The following is a 25355-nucleotide window of genomic DNA, read 5'->3' on the forward strand; positions in this document are numbered from 1 at the left end:
TAGGTCAATCGAAACACAAACATTTCTGAAAATGGCAATGAATTAAAAATGTTTTTCAAAATTTCCAAAAAAAATGTCCCTCAGTGAACCAGCAGCAACAACAACAACGGTTCTTCAATCTTCACATCAACAACACATAGAACAAGTCAAAGGAAGAGGCAGGAGAGCATCCAATCCGTTAGCTCTCTCATTGAAAATTACGGGTAGGTATTCGGATGATGATGATTGGGTTCCATTGGATGAATGGCGATGATGATGATGGTGATTGGATGAATTGCCAAAATGGGTGATCATGATGATGTTCCGAATGGTTGATCATTTGGTCCTCACGATTTTACAATTTGATCAAAATGATTTTGTTTTTTGGAAATTTGTATGAACAAAAATTGGATGAAAAATTGATCACAACCACATGTGGATGATGATTAAAATCCATATGAAATATGTTTTAAATGACATTATGATTGGACTTTAACACATATTTTCAAAACCTAGTTCCGGAACCATCCTTCAGGAAGATTGATGTACAAACCTTTGCAAACATGATCGGGAAAGATAATGTATTAATTGTGGACGTGAGGTAGGAAATCACTTTTGCTCTCTATTTGAATGTCATTCAATAATCATGTTTTCAAAATGAATATGATGCGGATGTAACGATTGTGCCATATGAATCAATTTTTAACCTTTGAAATTTGGGGAAACTTGTATATTCAAAATGTATGACACCCTAATCATCTGTTGCTTGTTCTTTCCAAAAATTAGAGATGAAGACTATGAAGGAGGACATATTAAAGGAAGTCTGCATTTAGACTTTTCAAATTTCGAACAAACTCATTTACCAACACTGGTAAAGATATGTCAAGAAAAAGCCCAAAGTTTGGATACTGTTGTATTTTATTGCATGTACAGTGAACAACGTGGACCACAATGTGCAACGAGTTTTGCCGAAAAGATTGCAGACCATAAGGAATTACATCATTTGAAAATGTAAGTATGTGATTTTGTGAAAAACATTCATTTCAGAAATTGATTAATATTATATTTGGAATGAATTTGGGTGTGAATTTTCATGTGGATCTATTCAACAGATTTGTACCATCTGGAGGATTCAATTCCTTCCTAAAGAAGTATCCAGCTCCAAATGAATACATTGAAGATTACTCTGAAGAGTTTTTTTATGAGGATGAGGACGGTCAATTGTTTCACAAAATTGATGCTCAATATCTTGATGTCATTACTGGACATAAGCAACGTTTTATTCATCCTCATCATAACCATCATGAATAAAAGTTCATGTTATTGGTTTAGAATGCAGTGTGTGATGATACCATCTTAACAACATTTTTCAAATGCTTGGGAAAATAATTGTTGCAAAGAAGGAAAGCGGAGTTGTCACCTGCCAATCACAGACAGAAAAAAATGTCACTCTCCAACTACAGCAAACAATCAATCCTTTCCGAACATTCATGTCCATCACCACCACAACCACAACAACACTTTTCTCATCGTATGATCGCGTGGCTTCAATTAATTACAAGTCAATACAAATGCATGTCACATTTAAATTTATTCAGAAATCAAACGATTTCAACAAATTCAACTCTCGCGATTTCCTCTCAAAAAATTTGTGAAATTTATCATTCTCAAGATGAATTCTTTATGAATAATGGATTATTGTTTATTGGAATTATGAATCATTATTTTCCCAAGCATGTGAAAAATCCCGATTTGGCAAGTGTGAATTTTCAAAAAGAAATGGAAGTTGTATGGACATTGGCACATACGCATCTTGAAATACCATGTCATTATTCTTTGGAAGAATATAAATTGCATTCCTCTCATGGAAATTGTTTGAATTTTTCCAAATTAGGAAAACATTTAGAGGAATATTATTTCTTTTTAAATAATGATCATAATGATGGCATTGAAAGGAATACAGAGGAAATTCATATGAATTCAAAACAAAATGAAAAGAACAAACAATTTTCCAACTCGAAAAAGCATCAACTTGAAGTTTTAAAAAATCGCAATGGTGTCATTTCATCCGCAAGTTCCTTAGTGACAGCACTTGGCCATCATCAATCCACTGCTTGCACCACAAACTCTGTTCTCACGAAACAACACTCACCCACCAATTCATTTGAAATGAAACATGTTTCCGGACATGAGCCAATTCATGAAACACTCACATCCAAAATTGAGGATACCATTGTTTTGGAATTTAATACTCATCGAGTGGCCTGTTCGAGTCAAACAAAGAAAATGCAGACAACAGAAACGATGGGAAATATTGAAAATGTCAACGATTCAAATAGGATGATGCTGACCAATGCAAAAACAAAGAAACCTCTTCCAACGCTTCCTGTCACATCGTCATTGCATCATGGAAATCATGTTGAGAAATCGTCGATCGGTACGATGAACACTAACATCAATCCTCAACTTGAGAAAGAAATTACACAACTCGTGATTGAAGATCATGAAGAAAAGACACAACCAATCTTCTTTTCAAAAACTGCATACGTGGACAAGGAAGACTCTGAAGAATATTATCAAAAATTCAGGTATTGATGGATTGCTTGATCAGCTTAACGTCGTGATGTTATTTGTATTATTATATCAAAAAAACAGAATAGTGGTGTTGTCTCAGCTTAAAAGTTGTACCATCTCACAAATATTATTATTTACAAAATTATACAAGTCAATTTTTGTTTATGCAAGTTGTACAATGTATTGAGCTCGAACACTCACTTATTCTGTGGTTTGCATGACGTCCTTTGTGCTTTCTTCCTCAACGATCAGCTTGGATTTCAATTGCAAAACCTTTTCATTCAAAACAGCAGTAGTACCACGTGGAATGACATATTCACGACGATACTTTCTTCCTGATGGAACATCATAACCACGAATATAATTTGCAACTCCATCCTTATTAATGACACACAAATCGACATTGGAACCACTTCCCAGATCGTTATAAATACCGGCAGAAATTGCCTTATGAACAATTGCTTTAGCTTCCTCCTCAGTCATATCATCTTTGTATTCGCTTTCAAACACAGACATGGCAGCCAAAGATCCCGAACCCATGGTAACAAAAGGTAACTTGTCAGTAGATCCGTGAGGATAAATTGTGTACAAAGCTGGACCATTCACATCCACACCACCCAAAACAAGAGCAGCACTGATATAACCTTGATATCTCCACAACATTCTCTTGAACATGGTCATGGCTGTATCCACACGGGATTGCTTTCCGGTAGCATAACGATGAAGTTGTAATTTTGAACTGATCAAGGCTGTTGTATTCTCTGTATCGGCTGCAGTACCAGCACCACAACAATAAATATTAGGAGCAATGTAGTGAATCTTCTCACAATTCTTATCGGCCACAATAGGTCCATTGGTCGCTCGGGTATCTGCTCCCAACACCACACCATCCTTGAAAACCACACCACAAATAGTAGTACCTGTTTTCAAGGTTTTTGGAGGTTGTACATTGAGATTATTTTGAAGATAAATATTACGGGCCACATTGCCAAAATCAAAGCCTCCAATGACACCTTGAGAAGAAGAAGACATTTTTTTTTGATTTTGAAAAAAGTTTATATTTTTAGATTTCCATTCCTCTTTGGCCAAAGGACAAGCATTCATTGGTTTTCAAGAACACCACAACACTCAAAATATCTGTGTGTTTTTGATCAAGGAGAAGCTGTCGAGAAAAACACGAAGTCCCTCCTGATGAGTGTTGATTCTATCGACTGACGCGAGATCTCTTTGTTGCAGATAAGCAGGATGAACCTTATCCTTACATTGGTAATATTTTCGACATGTTCTGCAACTGATATTGATCGCCGAGATGACCAATCTATCAGGATCAGTTTGGAACGACGACCAGTGATTGAAGATAAATTACGATTCAAGTGATTTAATTATTAATATTCATTCAACTTGCAGTCACTATTGTCGTGCATTTTGTATCATGTATTCCTTGTTGATCAAGTGGTTGGACTTTTCAACCAATTGCAACAACTTGACAATGTCATGAGCCCACGAGTTCAATACGTCATTGTCTTCTCCATTTTGTACCTGCTTGAAAACAATGACACCCTGCAAACGATCCATCTTGGCATTAATGGTCTTGTTGGTGACCATTCTCGATATAAATCCTTCCACTTCATCTTCATTAAGGTACAAGAGTTCAGAAATACGTTTGGTCTCAATTCTCGAATAGAATTGAGCGATCGTACGAATATTCTTCTCGACCACTCTACTACGGAGGTCGGCGTAGGTTTCTGGTGATTTTGTGAAAATTGGATGATTCTTAATGATGGCACCAAATTGTGCTTCGAATTGAGGCCAATTAATGACTCCACGACTCACGAATTGTTTCAAGAGCATTCGGAAAGGTTGTAATTTTGGTTCCTCCAATTTCTTCTCCTCAAAGGTTCGGTGCATGAGATCATGCTGCTCATTTCCATACTCAGCCAATACAATGTACAATACCATGTGTTGCAAGATACGCATCCATTCGTCGTCATTGGCTTGAATGATGGGTGTTGTGAAAATTTGTTGATAGGAACGGAAAATGTCCAAATAGTGTTTCTTTTGAGAGTAGAATCGAATCATGAGTTCATAATAACGGATCTTTAAGTCTTGGTGATCCTCTTCTGAAATACTCTTTTTGGTAATTTTCTTGGAGACAATGACAGCTCGAACATAATCTTGCTTTTCGAGACACAATCGAATCGATTCAAGAATAAAGTCAATCTTTTCTCGGATTGCCATGCTGTTGATGGTTTCTACTTGTACATCTTGGAGAAGTGAGGCAGCTTCGGAAATGTTGCCCTCTTCCTCTCTGATCTTGGCAAGCATTCGTGTGACTCGAGCTCCCTCCAATTCAACAAAGATTTTACCTTCAGTGATTTTACGAATTGTATTGATGAGTTCAATCTTTCTTTCCTTGCTTGGTGTCAAGTCAATATATTTCATGGCCTCTTGAATCATTTTTTGAATGGCTCCTCTCGATTGTGATCGTTTCTTTGCAAGAAGCGTCAATTGATCATTCAATTCGTCCCAAGCTTGCACTTTGGCACACATGGCCACAATATTCACCAGAACTTTGCTCAAATTTTCATAATCTTCAGCAAGACGAACGGTCTTTTCAAGTGCCAAGACTGGTTCCAAAGCTTGCTTGAGAGCAGAAATACCACCCTTTTCAATGGCTTGATTTGCTGAGGAAATGGTCTGATCCGTTTGCTCTGAATAATCTACATCCATATGCTTCTTTTTTCGTTCTTGATCGACTTCATTGGATGATGGGTCTTCAGGGTCAAAAGTTGGTAATGGCATTTTGGAGAGAAATTTCCGGGACTTTGGTTATCTATATTGTTGTTGTTGAGTTGATCCGAAATGATAAATATCAGGAATCAATGAGTGTAAGGTATTGATGTTGTTGTTGTCCGAGAAAAAAGAAAGCCAAGAATCAAACCACAAGACAACAATACAATGAATTTTTTTTTGATTTTGAAAAAATGATTATTTTTATCCTCTTTTCCTTCGTCGTGCTTCTTCTTTGGATTAAAGAATTTTCTTTGAGAAGAAAACAATTCAAGACACACGTTGACGATCATAAAAGGTTGTTGGTTTATATTTATTAATTGAATAAAGAGCGTGATTACTTGTTCTTTCGGAAATTCATACCACTACTACTTCTTTCAGAAGAGGAAAAGGAACAAGAAGAAGAGGCTCGAGTTCTCCTCGTCTCTAGAAATAAGGTATTCTCTTTTGGTATGGCATACATGGATAAGGTGAAAGAATCTTCCAAGCATTTGTCAGCATAAATGATTTGATGATTCAGTGTTGCTTCATCTTTTGAATCTTCTTGGTTGTTACAAAAAGCAGCCTTATATAATTGTTTCACTTGTTGAATGAAATCCCAAGAAATACATGTTCTTGTTAAAGATGCTTTAACAAGTAATACTGTCACAACCTTCGAGTGAAATTTCTCTTAATTGTGTTCCAGTAAGTCATTGGTTAAGAATTGCAAATAATTTAAATTTAAAATTTCAAGATTTGGAAATATGGATGTGATATAGGGTTATGAAACGTGTTGGGAAGATTTTTAAAAGTTGGATAAGAGTGTTGATTCAATTTGTTGTTCTTGTTTTGTTGGCATTTTAGATGCGTTGTTTGCTGTTGTCTCCTTTTGTAATTTTCTCTTCTTTTTCGAATGATTCGGAGTTGTAGTATTTCGAGGAATTTGTGTTTTAAAATCTGAAATGGTTTTTGTTTTTGATTTCTGAAATGATCTGGTCTGGAAATAAGGAACTCACATTCAAAGATCGAACTTGAGAAAATAACAAAAAATTCTACTTGTTTTTCGTAAAGTCATACATCATCGGATCAAGTCGTGAATATTTTGGAATAAGTAATCGAGAATGTGACAAAATATTTCGGGAGGAAGCGCATCATGTGAATGCATTTTTTTTATCTCTTAATATTTGGCTCTGTTGTTGTGCTTGTACAAGCTTAGAAGGTGTCTCATTGGACACAAAATCTCACAATAAAAGAAGGTTTGTTTTATGGACATTGTTGTACATGTCTCCTTACATGAACTTTTTAAGATAGGTGAATTTTCGTCTCTTTTGTTTTTCAGTTAAATGGTCGAAAAGATCCTGAGTTTTAACGGGTCCTGTTTGAGCAGCGCCTGGTTCTGGTTTTTGTTCGACCATGATGGTTTGTTCATCCAATTCAAATGGATCGTATCCTTTTGCTTGAATAATTTTTTCCTTCTTTCTTTCGAGAACTTCTGTGTGAACATTGACACGATTGAAATCATCAACTTCTCCTTCCCATTCCATGTCATCACTAGCAGTGTCACTTTGAGCATCCTCATCCTCTTCATTCTCAATAATTTCTCCATCTGAATTGTACAAGACATCTTCGTCTTCATTGATTCGTTGATCTTCTTGATCCTCTCCATCCTCACTTTCTGTAAAGTATTCGTCATCATCGGCCAGCTCTTCGTCATGATTAATGACAATCACTTCATGATCATTATCTGTATTGAGCATGTTGTTGGATGCCAATTGGTCTCCTTCATCGAGATCAGTCACTTGAATATTTTCAGGAGGAGGATGACAGTACAGAATTTTACCATCCACATAGTCCTTCAAGATTCTACGAGCAGCCATTGGATAATTCGGCACGCCGTTCTGCGACATGAGACCTTTAGCTTTGCAAAATGTTCTCAATAAATTTTCTGGTGTCACAAATGTCATACGGGCCTTGCCTGGAATCTTGGGGAAGGTTAAACCATAGGTCAATTCGAATGTTCGTCGAGGAATACGTCCACACACCAATTCCATTGGTGGTCTATAATCTCTCATTTGATGATCAATGGAGAGGATACCATCAACAATCATTTCCTCCTTAGTCGTTTGAATGGATGGGAAAACGAGACCAGGACAATCGGCAAGCATGATGCTATCACCGATGGGCAAGGTTTGGAAGTGTTTGGTTTTACCAGGCGTCGATCCCACAGCTACCTTCTTCTTTCCACACAAAACGTTCACGAGAGAACTCTTACCCACATTCGGATATCCCACCATACCCACTACCACACGTCCCGTGTCACTCTTCTTTTGTTCAGGATGGAAATTCTTCATGAGACTCTTAAAGAAAAATAGTAATTCGGATCGTGAAAAGATGTAGGTCCAGTCACTCTCTTGCGGAGACACATAATTGGTCACATCGTATTGATCCAATTCTTCTTGTTGCTCCTTAAGAAGCTCCTCTCGTGTGATTTGTCGATTGGCAATTTTTGCAATTTCATTCTTGGCAGAGAAGAAGAGGAAATTAATCTTCTTCTTTTTGAAATAGCATGCCCATTTAAATCGTTGCTTTTTCGTTAACAAATCGGCCTTATTCAACAATAAAAAGTTTTCCTTCTTTGGATCCACTTCTTTAACATACTTTTCCAAATCTTCACATTGGAATTGCAAAGGATTACGACAGTCTACAATTTGAACAACAATGTCACTTCTCTCCACAACACGCCACAACTGTCTCCACACTTCAATATTTTTTTCATAGGGAGTTAATGTTGCATCATAACTTTCCTCAATTTCAGCCAAGTTTCTTCTCCATCTCAAGAAGGACTCTGTTTCAAGTTGAATGAGTTGTTTTTTAGCTTGCATTTTGCTTGCATTGCTTGATTTCTTCTTCTTCTTTTTTTTCTTTGTTTCCTCACTCTCCTCTTCGTCGTCAGAATTTTTCTTAAATAATTCATAGGCTTCTCTAGGTCGACGAGGAATTGGTAATTGAATATTGAGCTCTTGCATTTCTCGAACACGATCGAGAATTTCTTCCTGAGTCTTTTCCTTGAGAATGAGAGTTCCTTCTGCGTATGCTTCCTCTTCTTGAAGGTCACCATCATCGTCCTCCTCGTCGTGATCTTTTGGAGTTGCCGTTTCATTCATTTGTTTGTGAATTTCAAAAAAGGAATATATTTGCATCATTATGAAAATTAAAGTTCCACAAATGATGAAAAATCCGAGTGTTTGTTTTGGTTGAATAGGAGTGCATAATGACGTCCAAAACATTAGAGTATCAAAATGTGGGCATGATACGTCAAAATTGACATGAATATATGCATATATAAAATGTGATTGAATTTCACTTACCTCTTTGAGCTTCCACAACTTTATACTCTCTCGGAGCACCTTCTCCGTCCTTTATCAAAAATGTTGCACTCTCCTTCTCGTACTTTATCAAACTCATCTTGGCATTTAACATTAAATCTTGTAAATCATTTGTTTGAATCAGACTTTCCAATTTTCCTCTTCCTTTGTTAATCATATTGTGCATGACTGTATCTTCCTTTAAAATTTCTTCTTCAATTGGTAATTCATCGGAACCAACTTTTTCATCATAATCTTGCTGTATCGAGGCTGCAAGTGTTTCCTGATGACGATCCGATAATACCTTTTCCTTCTTCTTGTTTTTTGCTTTGAGAAGGGTCTTTCCCAAACCTCCCATCTTGTTCTTGGTGCGTGTGCCAGGCATTTTTTTGAAGAGTTCAAAAAAAATTCAAACATTGGAAAGATTCATGACAGAGCTTCTTGTTTAATTGGAAGAATTTGATTTTCGCGATATGTCGATCGGAATTGGATCAATATTATTGCTGAATTCATTGTTTAGTTGTTGACAATGACTATAATGATAATACCCCGAGTACGCAACTTGTTTATTCATATTTTGTGAAACCCATGAAAACGAAATTTTAGGATGAATGAAAGAAGAAACCACAAATGAAATATTAAGTGAAATTTTAGTGAGAGGAGCGATGTTAGGGAACCACAAATGATTCCTTTATAAGAGTTTTGACAGTGTTAACTTAGGGGATGTATTGAGATGGTTTGAAAAACGTTACATCAGGTTTTTTGAGCTGTTTTTTAAAGTATTTGGATTGGGTGAAATGATTCTTTGATGTCTGTACCTCGTCACGAAAGTCAACATTGAACCAAAGCAACTCAGAGAAGTTTAACCATTTTATTCTTACAGATGAATGAAGAAATTCCTTCTCGATTCAAATTCGACGAAATGGAGCCGTAAGTTTTTAAAAAAAAGATCGTTTCCGACAAGACCCTCATTACCACCAACGCTTTGAAATGAGGGCGACGTTACCTCAATGGTTTCTCGGGAAGCCTTATTCCTTACATCACCGTTATCATCATCATCATCATAGTACCACAAAGGGTCAAGTACTTGTAACGATCTTTGCATCCATTCTGCTCATTCTAGGATTTATGGGACAAATTTCACCAGTTTTAGGCCAGTCCCTTTCATTGGAAGTGAACCCAACAGGACCACGAGTTGATTGGCCCGACAATGATCACATGTTGAATTTGGGAATGTGGGTGGATTATGCCATTTTCGTTGGTATTGTTGCAGTTTGTATCGTGTTGATAGGCATACTTCTGGAGTTAATGGATTGCATTATTTGGTGTTCCCGACGAGTTTGTAATTGTTGTGGAGGCTCCAAATTGGAGGTAAGTGAAAGAAGAGAGAGCATATGTGTTTAATTACCTCCAATCCAATCGTTTTTGTATTGTTCTTTGACACCAACCATCATTTCAAAATTTGGAATGTATTCAACATGATGATGGGCACCATGACAAAATGGCTCTCCAATATAGGGATATCACCCTTATTCGGGACCTGCCTATTCGAAAGGACGAATTCGGTGCATGGCTTCTATGGTAATTTCAACTTGTGTCATGATCGTGATCGTGGGTGGTATATTTGTGGCCTTCAATGCCTTATTCACACTCAATTTGAGAAAGGTAATTACAACTGCAGAATCATCTCTTGCAAATGTCAACAGAACCATTAATTCAGCAGTGGATGCTACCATCGACGGAGTTCCTAAAAGCGTTGCTTCCTCAATTAATAACATTAAGCAAAAGACCATTGTGCCAGCTAAACAATTATGTGACAATTTACAATCAATTGAACCTCTCCTCACACAAGCCAAGGACACAATGACAATTATTGGCTCCCAAGTTTCATCCATTGATGACAACGTCAATACCATTACAAATTTGGTCGGAACAGCAAGCACCAAATTGATCTATAGACAAAGCTCTATTGCCAAGCCAGACCCAAATTTATTGTCCTCCTTCACCAATGGAAATAACTTTTTACTGTACAAGGATTCCACCAATTCTGCCCTTGATGATGCCTATGATAAGGTCGTATGGGCGCATCAGACATTCTCCTCGACACTTTCTGATGCAGAGGTAAGTAATTGTTCCTTGAAGGAGGCAATTAATGTCTTCGTTGGAATACATGTGAATTCTATCGGTGCTGCCTTTCAATATGGCACAATTCGGTAATGCACTTTGCCCGTTGACCTTTTGTGATTCGACACATTTTACCAAGTCAAAAATGGGAGATACCAAGAATGGAATATTTAAATCTGCTATTTCAACCATTCAATCTGGAATTCTGAGATTATTGTCAGTTCCCCTAGAGTTGTTCAAGAAAATTCCACCTGATACCATAACCGACGTCTCCCTCTACGTCAACATTGGTGATTCAGTGAGAATATCGATCAATGACCGTCATTTTCGTAATACCATTATCCATGTACCTTTTTGCGTTGCTCGGAATTTGTTTTAGGGTCAAATGGTTCATGAAACTTTCGGCGTGTTTTTCATGCTCAATGTATTGGATCCTATTCCTTTTGTCTTCTCTCCATATTATTGTATATATCGTGCTGAATGACGCTTGTATGAATTTAACAACCAGAGGAGACTCCATTGTCAGCTCAGTCGCCAACATTTCTGGTATTGATTTGACAAGTGCAATTGGACTACCCCCTTCGCGGTTGATTAATGGCGTGGCAAATTGTGGTCAGTACGACAACTTTGTGAATTCCACGATCGGAAACATGGACGCTGTGACCACTTTTGTGACAAACAGGTTCAATATGGGAAGCGGATTTTCGAGCGGCCTCAATGACCTCTCGTCATCTCTGTCCTTTGATACCAGCTCAATTAATGTTGGAAGTAATTTACAGTCTAAATTCGACTTATTGAACCTTGATTATAACTCCATGGCTTCATCATTCAACTCAAGCTTGGAAACATTTGAGAGGGATTTGCTAACTGTACAAAATCAAGCAAACTCATCCCTCCAGACTGAGCTCTCCAATTCATCCCAAACCATGAACACGATTCGTTCATATTGTGTGGGAAGAGAAAGTCAAACAGTCTGCGTCAAGTATGCAGAATATTTGAACGCAACCAAACAATACCAAGATTGTAGCACATTGATTCAGAGTATTCGTCAACAATTAGAGGCAATTCAAATCACAGTTTCAAACATTAACAGTGACTTGCAGAGCAATCTCTCACCTCTTCCTGCAAGAATTACAACCACTGTGACAGATCTTTCCAATAACATGACCAAGCTCAAGAATGACACTTTAGCTTTGGCTCCCACTCTGCTCTCAGAGACCTTGCAAAAAATTATCACTGATTTCAGTTCTCCCCTCAAATGTGCCTATGTTCCTGCAGCACTCCACGATGTTAACAATAGTGTTTGTGTGAATGGTATTGTGCTGGATTCTTTAGTCATTGGGGCGTGCTCGTTTTTGATTGGCCTCTTGTGTGCTGTTGGATTTGTGTATATTCTTCTTGTTGATAAGTACATTACATACCGACTGATTAAGGAGGAATCAAAAAAGAAATCTTCCAAGAAGAAGCAAAGAGCACCAGCCAAGCTTGTGGAGTTGCCATCTCTCCAACTTGAAGACACCCCTGCTCTTGAGAAGCCAGTTGATTTTGGACAAGAGGATGATTTAGGAAATACATTCCAGTATTGAGAGGAATGTTCATGAACTGCACTCTCATTTAACAGCCCGGTAATAAAAGTCGTGTAAAGAAATTAAACCTTATGATGTCACTGATGGTTATGAGGCATCAGAGCTCAGAGGCATCAAATTTATGGATGAATAAGAATAAGCACTTTGCGCAATAAAGAAATACACACACATCAAAACAAATGAAAAAATGAAGCGACCAAAACATAATGCGCCTCAATCGATTGAGGATTCAATTCAGAGAGGTTTTCATCATGATGGAGGAGCAAGGATGATGGTGGATGATGAAGCCTTAAATGAAATATCCGACCGAGAGGAACAAAATGAATACATTATGTATGAGGAAGAAATATACGAAAGCAGCAGCGATGATGATCGGGGTCAGTTGAATCATGTTGGGGATGACGGTGATGAACAATTTCATCATCTCACCTCCAACAGGTCCTCATCGTCAGACGAAGATAATAGGCAAGACATTCAAATTAAAGTGCAGGCAAGAAAAGCCCTCAAAGATTCCAAACACTTCCTTCATTCAACTACCAGGAATTTGGAACATAAAATTACCTTCTCTCAAAATAATTCCTTAATGAATAAGATGCTTGAAAGTAGAGCTCGGAACAAGAGTGTTTCCATTGAAAAGTTGCTTCAACAAATGATGAATCGAAATTCAAGGGACTGGTTTCTTGACTTGTCGTTTGAGCAATGTTATTCCAAAATACGAAATGCCATGAGAGAAATAACATTTAAATCTGAAAGAAACAAAAAGAGAACAACATCTTCAAAGAGTGAAGGGAAAAATAATGCCCTCATCAACTTGGACAAGATAGATAAGCCTAAGAAACATTTTCAACATTCATCGCATCAAGCTCTGGATGCTAATGATGAGACAACTATGACAATGATGTCCAAGAAACAACACAAGGAAAAGAAACATGCAAGAACCGATAATAGAAATCATCGTGAAAATCCAGAAGGACCTCCCACCTCCGTTACCACTCCAAGAAAGCCCCTTCATAAAGCGCCGTCCAAACAATTACCTAAAAAACAGAAGAAATCTCGACCAGTCAAACCCTATCAAGCCTCAGAGGAAGAAATGATCGCTCTCGAGAGTTATTTTGGACCTGAGATGGCAATGGAAATTCTACAACATGCTGACATTTTTGTGAGCTTTCAAAAATTCTGGAGAGCAAATCGAAAGTATCGATTCAATAGAAAAGTTCAAGAACTTCGAAGCATGTTTCAAACCACACTTTTCGAAATGGAACGAGCCAAACTGGAAAACTATGACACGGAAGACTATGCTCGACAAATCAAGTACTTGGCAGCTCAATTCTGTGCTGAAATGAATCCTTCCAAACCTTACACGCCAGGACCATTGAAACAGTCACAACTCAAGCATGATAAGCATAGCTTTCTTCACAGAAAAGAAGATCCAACCTTTCTAAAGAAAGTAAAGAAAAAGAAGAAGAGAGAAAGCAACAATACGACGAGTCCTCCTCAGCAGCAGCCATCGATCGATGATCCAACAATGCATGAGCAGCCAGCGGTCACAACTACACCCTTAAGAAGCGATTCCTTTGAGGGAGTATCACCTTCAAGTACTGAACACACTTCACCTAATAATGAACAACAAACGACCAGTTCCACTCCAAAAAGAACTCCTCCCATTCCGTCTCCAAGCTCTGCATTCAAGTCGCCTGTGAAAACGATTGGCTCCATTTCTCCCAAACATTTGACGCAGAGCTCGAACAATAATCCAGAAATTGTTCAACCTACCACGCCAAAACGCATGATGCCCCGAAAAACCTTCTCAAGTAGAGTTTTTAAGATTCAAACAAAGCTTGGCAGCAACAACAACAACAACTCTGATTTACAGGACTCACCTGAAGCAAAGTTCACATTTGATGATGCTCTTGATAGTTCCGAAAAGGATCTGATTGAATCAGACAACAAGAATGAATCCGTCCACACCTCATCCACTTTGGCATCGAATGTGGACTGTGGATCACCAAGGCAAACTTTGGACGGTTTTTCTCATGCTGACAATGCAAGTTCCGTTGAAATACATGACATGAAGGAACTTTCAGGTACTAATATCCGTACGTCATGTGAAGAGAAAGACATGAACCAGTCTTTGGAAAATGTGCCAGAAAACGAAGACGTCAACATTTCAAGGTTATCGCAGATTCCTCCTCTCTCACCCATTCTTAGAAGAGCACCACCTCCTCCTGTTACAGATGATCAGGCAGAGCAGGATGAAACAAAATCGAGTGAAGGTCTGTTAGATCAATCAGGAACGTCAGTGGACAATCATCAAAGCTCTGACAATGAAGATGAAATTGTTGAGCGTAGAGATGACCTTGAGTCTGAAGACCGTGTCAATCAATCGTCTTTTAGTGAAGACGAATCTACTAGCTCTGCTGACCTTGAGTTTGAACAAAAACTCCAAATGGAGAGCAAGTATTTTAGTCCCAAAATACTCTTTATGGAGTTGGAAAAAGCAAATCACAACAGGTTGTCAAGTGAGGTATCGAGTGGTCCAAATTCTGACTTGAGTGATGAAGAAAAATTCAAGGAATTACACATTCTCCACAAAACAGACGATGACGATTTCCTTCCAAACACACAAAACCTAATTACAACCCCCTCATTTGAAAATGGCTCTGAAAGAAAATCTTTCAAACATTTAGAATCAAAGGCAGGGTCAGCATTAATGGAACCAAATTCAATATTTAAGAAACTCGGCACGTCAAACAATTCGAGAGACTCACAAGGAAATGATAATAATTCACCTCCTTCAAGGGCGGAACTGCCACCCTTAGATCCAATTGGAGTCACACTTAGCAGAAACACTTCGTCTTTGTCGCAAGAGGGCTCCTCCACACCTCGACCGCCATCAAGAAAACCTCCCCAGCCATCACTGTCGCTGGAGGAACTTGTTGAGAGAGATCGTACTCGCTTTGCAGAGATTGAGAACTTGGTCTTCTCCTCCGATGAATCGTCAATTATATTCCAATTTGATAGAAATTTCGTATATTCGGGGTTCAAAAACTAGACTTCAATTATCACGTAAGGTGGCGTTGTTTCTTATGGAAGTGTGCATGACCAAAATTGGTCTTTGTTACAGTTTCACCAATGTGTTTTGACATTGGTCAACGAGATTCCTTTTGAGACCTATCAAGAGTGTATTGTGTGACTGTACTGCTCGGTCGACTGGGATCAACAGCATCCAACGTTATTCTTTGTATCACAATGATAATACCTTGCATCTCTTGTGGGATGAATACCATGATTTTCATATTCTTCGTTTGAAAAAACTTTAAAAGTAGTGCTAAACAAACTTGAGATACTGTTCGATTTGCTTCCTTCAACACCATCAAAGCTTATCAAAGAAGAAGCGTCTCAAAAAGGAAAGAATTTTTCCGAAAGAGAAAAAACTGTTGGGAGAACCCTGTCAACATTTGGCCACCAACATCCAAGTTAATTCTCCACGATATACATAGCAAACCAACGCCTTGTTCGTTTCGTGTTGTGACTTGTTGTATGGAAGGACCAAAACAACACCCAACCAGAAAAAACACCCTTCTCTAAGTCTCAGCCACACCACCTTCTCCAGCCTTTTCATTCTCTTTCTAATCTGCTTGGTACTATTTGACGGCTTTCAGTTGCGTAAGTGTCTCATCATCATCGTGTGATGTGTTTATTATATAACTAAAATACCATATTTCTGACACTGTTATTGCGATTCTTACGCAATTGAATGTGTTGGTGAAAATAATCATCGTTCAACTTTTACTCTTGTCGTCTTCCCAAATATTCGATGAAAATGATGGAAATAATTGTTTGTGGCACTCCCGTTATCCTCTCTCCTCTTTTATTGTGATTATCCCACACCTGTCGGACAAAAAACACGTGATGACATTTGATACCATCATCCTGATGGTGCAGTATTGTTCTTCATTATCATCATAATTGAGATCCAAACTAACCATTGCATCTTTGATTTAAAGAAAAATACACAATAACAAGACATGACAGGTGTCAACAGGGCTCATGCTGTGGCGAACGGATCCAACAAAAAGAGAAAATTATCTTACCTCTCCACATCGTCACAACTTCCAAATAGGACGCATCTATCCTTGTTCACTCTATCATCATCGCCATCCTCCTCTTCTTCTTCCTCTCGTTCATCCCTTGCTACAGCCATGATATACGTATTAGCGTTATTACTTTCATTATTGTCATTAATATCAACACCATCACAATATTCCACTTCGCTGATAACAGCTCAAGTCATTCCACAATCATCCGCTCTCTACCAAAATGCTGTGGTTATGCCACCCACAACCTCCAAATTGCCTGCGAAAATGGTTTTGGAATGGGAGGAGCGAAGTACAATGACCGATTTATTACCTTTCTCGTCAAGCTGTGCACTGAATGGCTATGTAAATACTGCAGACTCGAACGATGTGAATAACAATATTAATATGCGTGGGTTGAAAAGCTTGAGATGGCGACTCAGTCTTGGAATTTCCAACCGATTTGTAAATACATTTTTCGGCTTTTCTGATGGAAGTAATGGAGCTCTTTGGGATGCCATCAAGAGAGTTTCTGCACAATCGTCACAGAGAAAAGATAATGTCTATTCGTCGGATGTGAGAGGAAAGTGGACCACAAGTGGCTCCACTTCGGTGTCAGATGCATCTGTTCGAGTGAACTTTTACTCATCATTTGGCTCTTATAGAGAAGGTTCTCGTGTGAGTGACACAAATCCAATCTCGACGCCAACCTTTGCTAATTATGTTCCGTTGTCATCTCTCAATCTAACATTTGGAGATGTGTTTACAAGCACCAAAATGCTGTACAACACTCAGGGAATACTCAGCTCTCGAAACAGGGTGTCTCTCATCGCAGACACTTCTGCACTCAAAGCTGCATCCAATTTAAGTGTCTCTGTTGGTTCGATATTAGAAAAAATTGGAAGTGGAAATCGATCGATTGAAGACAATTCAATTTTGGATTCGAGTGGTTTTTCAGTTCCATACTTTTTGAGATCTAGATCCGAACTCTCCATGGATAATATTCAAAAGACAGGTCGTATTGCAGTGTTGAACTCGTATGAAAATCAAGTCACAACTTATGATTTTACATTCCGTACCACAAATTGTTATCGAGACATTGTTGGTAGTTCTTCTTCCAGTAATGGAAATAGGGAAATTTACTTCTTTGCTTTCGTTGGCAGCTATTTCCCTTTGATGAATTCAACCATTACTCGCAAACTTTCAACTGATTGGGACAGCAACTTTGCTCAATTTATTTTAGTTTACAATTTGACTGACTTTTTCAATCAACCCTCTTCGTTTGCAGCGACTACATCATCATTTGCCTCATTATTGAACAGTAACAACAACCACTGGAATGAACAGTCAATGCATGAAACTGATCTAATGCAACAAACTCAATCCTCTACATTCCAGGATGCATCAGCTGTGGAAATTTATTCCATGTTTCACTACAACCCAACCGATACTTATAGGCAATTACGTTATTTGAGAATGTCCATTGTGCTCTTCTTCAGTCTTGTGATCATGATCATTCTTGTCCTTTCAAGAAAGAGTCAACCGGTGAAATCTCGTTTCCTTATCAACGGTTCTGTATGTGCAGTTGCCATTGTTTATGGTTTGTTGGGTATTATTTTCGCTGCTGCCTTGTCAAATTATGACAGTATTGTCAGTTCCATGGAAGTACTCTTTTATTTGGTGTTGGGATTCTTGTACGTGCTTTCAGCCATGAGATACTTCTTCTCAAGAAATTTGTATCGTACCATGAGAATTAATTTTTCATCAGATGCCAAATCTAAGAAGAAGGATAAGAGAATGACACATCATGGCAGAAAGATTTCCAAAACCTCTCAATCATTTGAAGAACGTCAATTGAAATTATTGAGATTGTTGGCAAATCTTGCATCTTGGAAAGTATTCCTTGTGGGTGTCATTCTCGTTTTGATCGTTATTTGTGCCCTTTCATTGTTTATTTTGATTTCAGTGGTCACAGGAACTGCTTCCACCTTTGATCAACCAATTTCTACAATTGCAACCTACACGAAATTGGCTGGATTGTTGGGATTGGTGGTCCCAACTGCCATTCTTTCCATTATTATTGATGCTATTATCAATGCTAAGAAAGTGATTAAGAAGGGTCTTCATTGGTATTTAATTCAAGACGATCCTCTCTTCTTTAGATTGGAATTTGGTGTTTTTATTCCAGCAGTAATTTTTGGAGTGTTGCTCTTCATTTTGGATCAATACTATAACACTTTGAATTGGTTTGACTTGAATCAACGTGCTGTTATTTACTTGGTGCACGGTTTAATTTACTCATTATTTGAGTTTTCACTTGTCATGTTAGGTTGTGGCGGATTCGTTGCCGTGGTTTACCTTATTCAATACAGCAGAATGGCGGTGAGAAGAAAATCCTTGCTTCCAGTTCCAGAACCAAAAGCCAACGACGGCTCAACACTTGGAAAGAAGACAGAATTTGAACAATTCATGTGTGACGATGAAGCTCGTGTCATGTTGCAACAATATTGCGAACGTGAATTTTCTTTGGAAAATTATTTACTCTTTGAGCTTGTTGAGGAATTGTCTGTGTTAGCTTTGCAAGAACAGACACAACAGGGATCTTTGAACAAGATTGCCATGTCACCTGCACTACAAAAACCTTCTGTTGTGACTGGAGAAATGGTGGAGGAAAGAGAAGCCCTTTCAACCACTTCCATTTCAGTCAAAAAGAGTTCATCAGGAAGCGCCATGCTGTCTTCAGACAATACTCTTGTCAACTCATCGTCTGGTTCTCTCTCACCACGCCCAAGTCATCAGCCACCAGAACAACAACACTTGAATGTGGATGAACCTGGTTCTCCGACTTCTCCTTCTGCAAAGATGCTCACAAAGGGCAATAGAGAAAGTGTCACACAACAAATTGATCGAATTATTTTGAAAATTTTAAAGACCTACTTGAATGAAAATTCTGTTTTGGAGGTCAACTTACCAAATACCACTAGAAAGATGGTATTATCATGCTTTAGAAAGAGACTTTATGCTGACGATGTCAGTAAATTCAGTGGTACCAAATCAATGGATCACATTCCAGAACGAACAGACGACAAACCAATTGAACTGCTCGATCTTACCGTTTTGGACACGTTGAAACAAGATGTATGGCTCAACTTGAAAGATACATTTGGAAGATTGCAACTCACTCACGAGTACAATTTATATAAGGCAAAGAAGTCCTTGGAAAAGGAATTGAATGTAGTTTAATAAAACAAACTTTTTAAAAGAAAAGGAGGTCCTCATCAACAAGATCATTTCACAAAAGAAGCTTCAATACTCTTGTGCCTCCTCTCAGAGAGCTCAGAAACAAATCCTTGTTAATGTTCGTTTGGAACATGACGAAATTCTTATTTTCTTTGACACATGTGATTTAACAAAATTTGAGTATTCATCTTGGAAATCATCTTATCTTGCTCCGTATAATGCAATCCATCTGAGAAGAGACCTCTGAAAGAATTTCCAAAAGTCGTCTGTTCCAACGGCACATAATCGATAAAGTCTTGACGGAGCGCAATCTGTCGTCGAATCTCAGTATTCGTCAATGCAAAGATCAATTCAGGACCCACTCTTGGATCGTGTGAAGGAATGACCTCTCTCCACAAAATCCTCAGAGGAGAAGAAGAAGCATGTCGTCGTTTCCACTCAGAAACCCATTCGAAAAATTTTGCAATTTGTGGAAATAATTCTTGTTGAATCCAAGCCGTGTCAAAATTTCGAAAACCACCTCTTCCGTAATGTCCAGCCATTTCATGAAAAGTAAAAGTCATGATCACGATATTGGACGTTAAGGCAATTTCTTCAACTTCTCTCCGTGCTGCTTCAAGTTCCATTATACTTTGAATTCCTCCCCAATTATAATCCACATAGGCATGAGCGAGTCCTCTGTTTCGAATTTCAAAATTTTCATGTTTCAATGTGGAATATCTAAATTTAGTCTTTTGTAATTTCACACCATTAAATTCTTTGGGAAATGATAATTTGTATTTCACAGAGGGATCTACTTCGTACATCCATTCGAGAATGTGTGAAAATTGTTCTTCCAATGAAGAATCTCCAAAAAAGGCAACTTTTTTTCCATGAAAACAATCCATCACTTCTTGTGGATTAAAAATGTAATAGGGACGAGTGAATGTGTGAGAATTCTTGTGATTTCCTTCTTCAGTGTTGTAAAAAATTGTTGCAACTGGAACAAAGACTTGATTCGATCTCACCACATGATTCAATAAGGGAATTGTTTTCGTCTCTTTTGAATGTTGAAAATTCTGATTTGAGTTCATTCGACACAACCTATTGTCACATTCTCCACTTTTTGATTGCATCCATAATCCAATTTTTTCATCGAATATTTTTTTAGAAAGTTTCAAAGAAGGATCGTTTGTCGTCGTTTCAGCAATCGATTCCTTTCCGAAGAGTTCATGTGAAAGAAATTGTTTGAATTTGAAATATTCTTGCATAATATACTTATGATGAGAAGTGATACTTTGAGAATTGTTGTCATTTGCCGTCGTTTCAACATTTCTTCTTTCAATTCGAAATGGAATTCTTGCAATTTGAACTCCATGACTTTCAGAAAAATCCATACTTGGACTTGAATAGTCTCGTGGAGAAAAACAATGATGGGTCATTCGAATATCCACCTGAAATTCTCCTCCTTTCAAACGTGGGAGAAAAAATTGTCCCATATAGACTCTCTTATTTCTTTTTTTGGAAGTTACTTTTTTGAGATCCACAAAGATGGAATTGTGAACTCTTTCAAAATCTTTGTGCAAAAATGGAGAGCGAGAGTGTGATTCTTCTTCCAGTTCTTGATCTCGCACATATTGCATTAAATTTTCATTAAATTCTCTCGTCTCCAAAAGTGGAACAAACCTTGTAAAGGAAACTGCCAAAGAAGTGTCAAAATCTCCTGAATTTGCAATGTTCACCTGATTCTCATCAGAAATCTCTTTTTCTACAATTCTTGCATGAAATAATTGAAAATATGGAGAATCCAAATCAAATCGATCAAAACTTTCAATTCTTAAAAAATACACATGTTCCATCGAACTTCGAAATGGTCCAAAAACTTTAACTAATTTTGGATCGAAATGTTTTTTAGAGCAAACATAGTGTGGCTTTCCAATGGTACTCTTCGAAATGGAGCTAATTTGAAAGAGATTCGAATTTTCATCGATTTGTCTCCATGACGTGTACTTGTTAAAATATTCGGTATCATTGTAAAAATATTTAAAAGGTAAAGGAGGTTGTAAAAATTCATTTTCATGTTCGGAATTTCCAATAATCGTGTCATGTTGTTGTGGTTGTGGTTGTTGAGAAGAAAAAGACGCCACAAATGAAAGGATCACTTTTTTATGCGTGTCACCAATTCGATGGAATTGAACAGGAGTCCGAGGATATTCTTCCCATTTTAGTACTCCTTGTGCGAATAGAAAGAAAGTTGCCACTAATGAAAAGATGGAAATGAAGAGAGTGAAGAAGAATTGAAAATGTTGATTGTTTTTTGGTGAAGAGGTGATAGGATGTGAAGGAATGATCATGGTGAGAGATGAGCTGTCACTTGTCGGAAAGAGAATGGTTGCAATGATTTTCAAATCTGGTTTTGAAGGGAGAATGGAAGGAAATAAATTCGGAATGTCACGTTAACGTTTTGGTGGTCTCAATAATTCATATGAAATTTAATAAAATCGGTCGGATGGAAATTTAAAAATTCATCCAATAGCGAGTGACAGCAAGGTGTGACGATATTTTTTTTAAATTGTTTTTGATTTCAGTGTTGGTGAAAAGTTTACAAATAAGGCAAAAACATATTGGCCACTCATTTGTAAATGAATTCATTTAAATCTCCAAATATTGCACCATTCAATACGTTCCAACTCTCAGGATAATCTTGTGTTACATACAATAATTTCACAAATTCATTTCTTGGTAATCCTGAACAATATTTTGGAATTAATATTTTTGGTTCAGTAAAGGATTGATGATTGAATGCCAATAGTATTCGAGTTTGTTTGGGAAAGGCTCTGAATTCTGGTTCTTCGTTTATCAGAAGGGTTGTTGAAGGTTGTTCATTCATAAACAAGTTGTTGTCATCGTCGTCATTGATGGAATTTAAAAAGTTGGAAGTATGATTGTTTTGTTTACCATCAATGGTAGTGAGAGGATTTTCCACAACAGTGTCTTGGATTGTCTTTGAGTGGCGATCATTCACACTCATGGCAATTTGTGATAAAAAGTTCAATGTCGCTCTACAATAAATTAGCTTATTTTCTGAATAATAATCTCCAAGACAAAATACTACCACGTCATACTTTGAAAATCTTTTCAAATATTCCCATTTTCTCTTCAGTTTGATCAATCTTTTTGGAAGAAATTCTTGTTCAATTATGGAATTCTCTAAATGCACATTGTAAGGATTGGTCTTGAAGAAGTGTGAAAAATTTCTCATTGAATTTTTGTTTTGATGTAAAACTAGCACTCGTGGTGGTTTTCCATTCATCGATTCTGCACTCTGTGATAATGATGACGAATTTTCCAATGCTGATGATGGCAATGAAACATTATAAAATTTGCAATTCGTTCTCACATCAAATGGACAAAAAAAATCATCTTTCATAATTTCCTTAAAGAAATCGATTAAGGCATAGTTGAGTGCTTGGAAGTGTTTGTTTCCTTCATCACATTTAAAAATTTCCAAGCGACATACTTCACGTGGAAAGACGTGTTGAAAACCCTTCTTGTAAATAATTTGACAATAATTGAGACCACTCTTCATACATTTGTAAATGTTATCCAGAAGACATTCCTCACAAAATGATCGTTTGTTCAAATAGAGGCAGTAATCGATAAAGAATTCCAATTGATCAACACCAAATGAAAACACAAAGAATGTAAATTCAAGAGAAGAAGAAGTTTCGTTCAATCGATAACCACAAGTCATGAATCGATACCATAAATTTTTCATTGTAGATCTCTTATAAGGGAACAGAATGGATCGTTCAAACAATGTGGACATGTCAGATTTCAAATATTTCTCAATTCTTGTTGCTGTTTCTAATAGTGGCTGTGTGGCTGCCTCTTGAATGGCATGATTGAACAAAGTGTCTTTGAAATGTGGAAAATATTGGAGCGTATCGTGTTGATGAGGTTTAAGACCGTATATGAATGAATTCACATCTTCTCGTTCGTTTGGAAATGCTGCAATAAAATCCAATAGAGAGAGAAGTATTGGTTTTGGAAGAATATTGTAATGACCTTTGAATTGTGAAATAAACCATTCGTCTCCTTCTTTGCTGGTAATTTCATGGGTATCTCCCCATCCACGGTCGTAAAAAGAATACATAATGGAACACCATAAAAAGCCGTGAATTTTTTGTGAGGAGTTGTGGATGTGTGAAAGATCGATAATGGATGAATCATTGCATTGTTGAAAGCTCACCAACTCTGACTTTTCATTCACAAATCCATAAAACATCTCATTGGAATGCGAAGTTCTCTCACAAAAAAACGAAACACTTTGATTCAATCCATTATCCAGAGTCACTAATTTACAATTTCTTAACATTGGTTGAATCGATTCCAAGGAATGACTATTGAATTTCATGGTCATTCTTCCAGAAAGTAAAGAATTCAACTTTTCTTTAAATTGTTCATCATTGAGAAGTGACCAATCTTCCACATGTAAACTCTTTTTCAATCGATACAATGCTTCGTATTCTCTCGGATGTGTGTGACTCACAAATTCGGTCCAATCAAATAAAAATGTTTTCATCATCCTTTCATTCCTCAAACGAGAGTTTAAAAGACAATCATTTGCAGAACGTGGATCCAATAATTGTTTTAAATGTCCATGTTCAGTCACATAATGATGATAATTTTTGTGAAATTGTTCCGAATTGGTCAATTGATACCAACGTTTGCATACGAGAGAATATCGAAATTGAACAATAGGTAAAAGACAATAAGAAAAGATGTGATACAAGAGATCATCCATTAAATAGAAAGGAAGAGAGGATGAAAGATTATTACTACTCATCATCATTCCATTATTGATACCACCACTGTGGTTGTTGTTGCTCTGAGTCGATGAAAATGGTTCTGTAGTCATCATGGTGCTACACATTTGTTCCTCTTGTTTTTCATCGTCCTCATGAGGGAGTTCCTCTTTTGGAACGCTCCATGTCTGGTTCAGAGTTGTTTTTCTCTTCTTTCCTTCAGTCATGATCGTCATCCTCTTGTGGTGGTGCATCATATCATGTTCATCATCATTGACGACGACGATGAGAGGATTGTTTTCTTTTTTGGCATCAATCATCATCGGTTCGTCGTCATTGTTCATGAATGAGGATGATGATGGTTGTTGCTGTGGATTGGGTTTGCAAAAAGCCTCATCATCATCTTCGAGTGATTCGTGGTTCGCTTTTTCTGTTATTTCGCTCGGAGTTGATTCTTTTCTTTTCTTGTTGTTATTCATTGAATTGATGTTATTCGTGTGGTCATGACCATCATTAAGGTCATCACTGTCCAAAATACTGATGGATTTGTTGGTTGGCATTTTTTTTATTTTACAAGTTCATCAGTTCATTTGAATTCAAGATGGGTTGTTGACAAGTGGCATTTCAGAATGACAAACGAGGATTCTCAGATAAGATTGAAACAAGAGGAGTCCTTAATGCCTGAATGAACCTCGTGTTTTCTAAGGTTCTTTTTGACCAAACTTCAACTAATTTGTTATCATCTTTCCTAAAATTGTCATCTTGGACCACAATGGAATGAAAACGTCAAAAAAGTCATTACAAAAAAAAGTTGTTAATACTTCTTCCCATATTTCTTCTTGACACTCTCTCATC

The 25355-nt window shown here is 37.4% G+C and overlaps 11 protein-coding genes across 11 annotated transcripts; 6 read left to right on the forward strand and 5 right to left on the reverse strand.

Moving 5' to 3' along the window:
* Positions 1-73: 73 nt before the first annotated feature.
* Positions 74-1290, forward strand: FDP41_008309 (uncharacterized protein; the record flags this gene model as incomplete). Its single annotated transcript, XM_044712149.1, has 4 exons — positions 74-203; positions 496-580; positions 766-990; positions 1092-1290. The coding sequence occupies 4 exons, from the start codon at positions 74-76 to the stop codon at positions 1288-1290; spliced, it is 639 nt and encodes a 212-aa protein (XP_044558318.1).
* A 132-nt stretch (positions 1291-1422) lies between these two features.
* Positions 1423-2574, forward strand: FDP41_008310 (uncharacterized protein; the record flags this gene model as incomplete). Its single annotated transcript, XM_044712151.1, has 1 exon — positions 1423-2574. The coding sequence occupies one exon, from the start codon at positions 1423-1425 to the stop codon at positions 2572-2574; it is 1152 nt and encodes a 383-aa protein (XP_044558319.1).
* A 180-nt stretch (positions 2575-2754) lies between these two features.
* Positions 2755-3585, reverse strand: FDP41_008311 (uncharacterized protein; the record flags this gene model as incomplete). Its single annotated transcript, XM_044712152.1, has 1 exon — positions 2755-3585. The coding sequence occupies one exon, from the start codon at positions 3583-3585 to the stop codon at positions 2755-2757; it is 831 nt and encodes a 276-aa protein (XP_044558320.1).
* Positions 3586-3963: 378 nt separating this feature from the next.
* Positions 3964-5355, reverse strand: FDP41_008312 (uncharacterized protein; the record flags this gene model as incomplete). The annotated part of the gene is made up of 1 exon (XM_044712153.1): positions 3964-5355. The coding sequence occupies one exon, from the start codon at positions 5353-5355 to the stop codon at positions 3964-3966; it is 1392 nt and encodes a 463-aa protein (XP_044558321.1).
* A 1256-nt stretch (positions 5356-6611) lies between these two features.
* On the reverse strand, positions 6612-9072 carry FDP41_008313 (uncharacterized protein; the record flags this gene model as incomplete). The annotated part of the gene is made up of 2 exons (XM_044712154.1): positions 6612-8461; positions 8691-9072. The coding sequence occupies 2 exons, from the start codon at positions 9070-9072 to the stop codon at positions 6612-6614; spliced, it is 2232 nt and encodes a 743-aa protein (XP_044558322.1).
* A 605-nt stretch (positions 9073-9677) lies between these two features.
* FDP41_008314 (uncharacterized protein) lies at positions 9678-11190 on the forward strand (the record flags this gene model as incomplete). Its single annotated transcript, XM_044712155.1, has 3 exons — positions 9678-10058; positions 10206-10808; positions 10951-11190. 3 exons carry the CDS (start codon positions 9678-9680, stop codon positions 11188-11190), a joined length of 1224 nt encoding a protein of 407 aa, XP_044558323.1.
* Positions 11191-11302: 112 nt separating this feature from the next.
* Positions 11303-12397, forward strand: FDP41_008315 (uncharacterized protein; the record flags this gene model as incomplete). Its single annotated transcript, XM_044712156.1, has 1 exon — positions 11303-12397. One exon carries the CDS (start codon positions 11303-11305, stop codon positions 12395-12397), a length of 1095 nt encoding a protein of 364 aa, XP_044558324.1.
* A 187-nt stretch (positions 12398-12584) lies between these two features.
* FDP41_008316 (uncharacterized protein) lies at positions 12585-15449 on the forward strand (the record flags this gene model as incomplete). Its single annotated transcript, XM_044712157.1, has 1 exon — positions 12585-15449. One exon carries the CDS (start codon positions 12585-12587, stop codon positions 15447-15449), a length of 2865 nt encoding a protein of 954 aa, XP_044558325.1.
* A 976-nt stretch (positions 15450-16425) lies between these two features.
* On the forward strand, positions 16426-19716 carry FDP41_008317 (uncharacterized protein; the record flags this gene model as incomplete). Its single annotated transcript, XM_044712158.1, has 1 exon — positions 16426-19716. The coding sequence occupies one exon, from the start codon at positions 16426-16428 to the stop codon at positions 19714-19716; it is 3291 nt and encodes a 1096-aa protein (XP_044558326.1).
* A 140-nt stretch (positions 19717-19856) lies between these two features.
* FDP41_008318 (uncharacterized protein) lies at positions 19857-22046 on the reverse strand (the record flags this gene model as incomplete). Its single annotated transcript, XM_044712159.1, has 1 exon — positions 19857-22046. The coding sequence occupies one exon, from the start codon at positions 22044-22046 to the stop codon at positions 19857-19859; it is 2190 nt and encodes a 729-aa protein (XP_044558327.1).
* A 278-nt stretch (positions 22047-22324) lies between these two features.
* FDP41_008319 (uncharacterized protein) lies at positions 22325-25060 on the reverse strand (the record flags this gene model as incomplete). The annotated part of the gene is made up of 1 exon (XM_044712160.1): positions 22325-25060. The coding sequence occupies one exon, from the start codon at positions 25058-25060 to the stop codon at positions 22325-22327; it is 2736 nt and encodes a 911-aa protein (XP_044558328.1).
* Positions 25061-25355: the final 295 nt, after the last annotated feature.

This window comes from Naegleria fowleri (genome assembly GCF_008403515.1).
Source record: "Naegleria fowleri strain ATCC 30894 chromosome Unknown tig60, whole genome shotgun sequence".
NCBI classification, from domain to species: Eukaryota; Heterolobosea; class Eutetramitea; order Acrasida; family Naegleriidae; genus Naegleria; species Naegleria fowleri.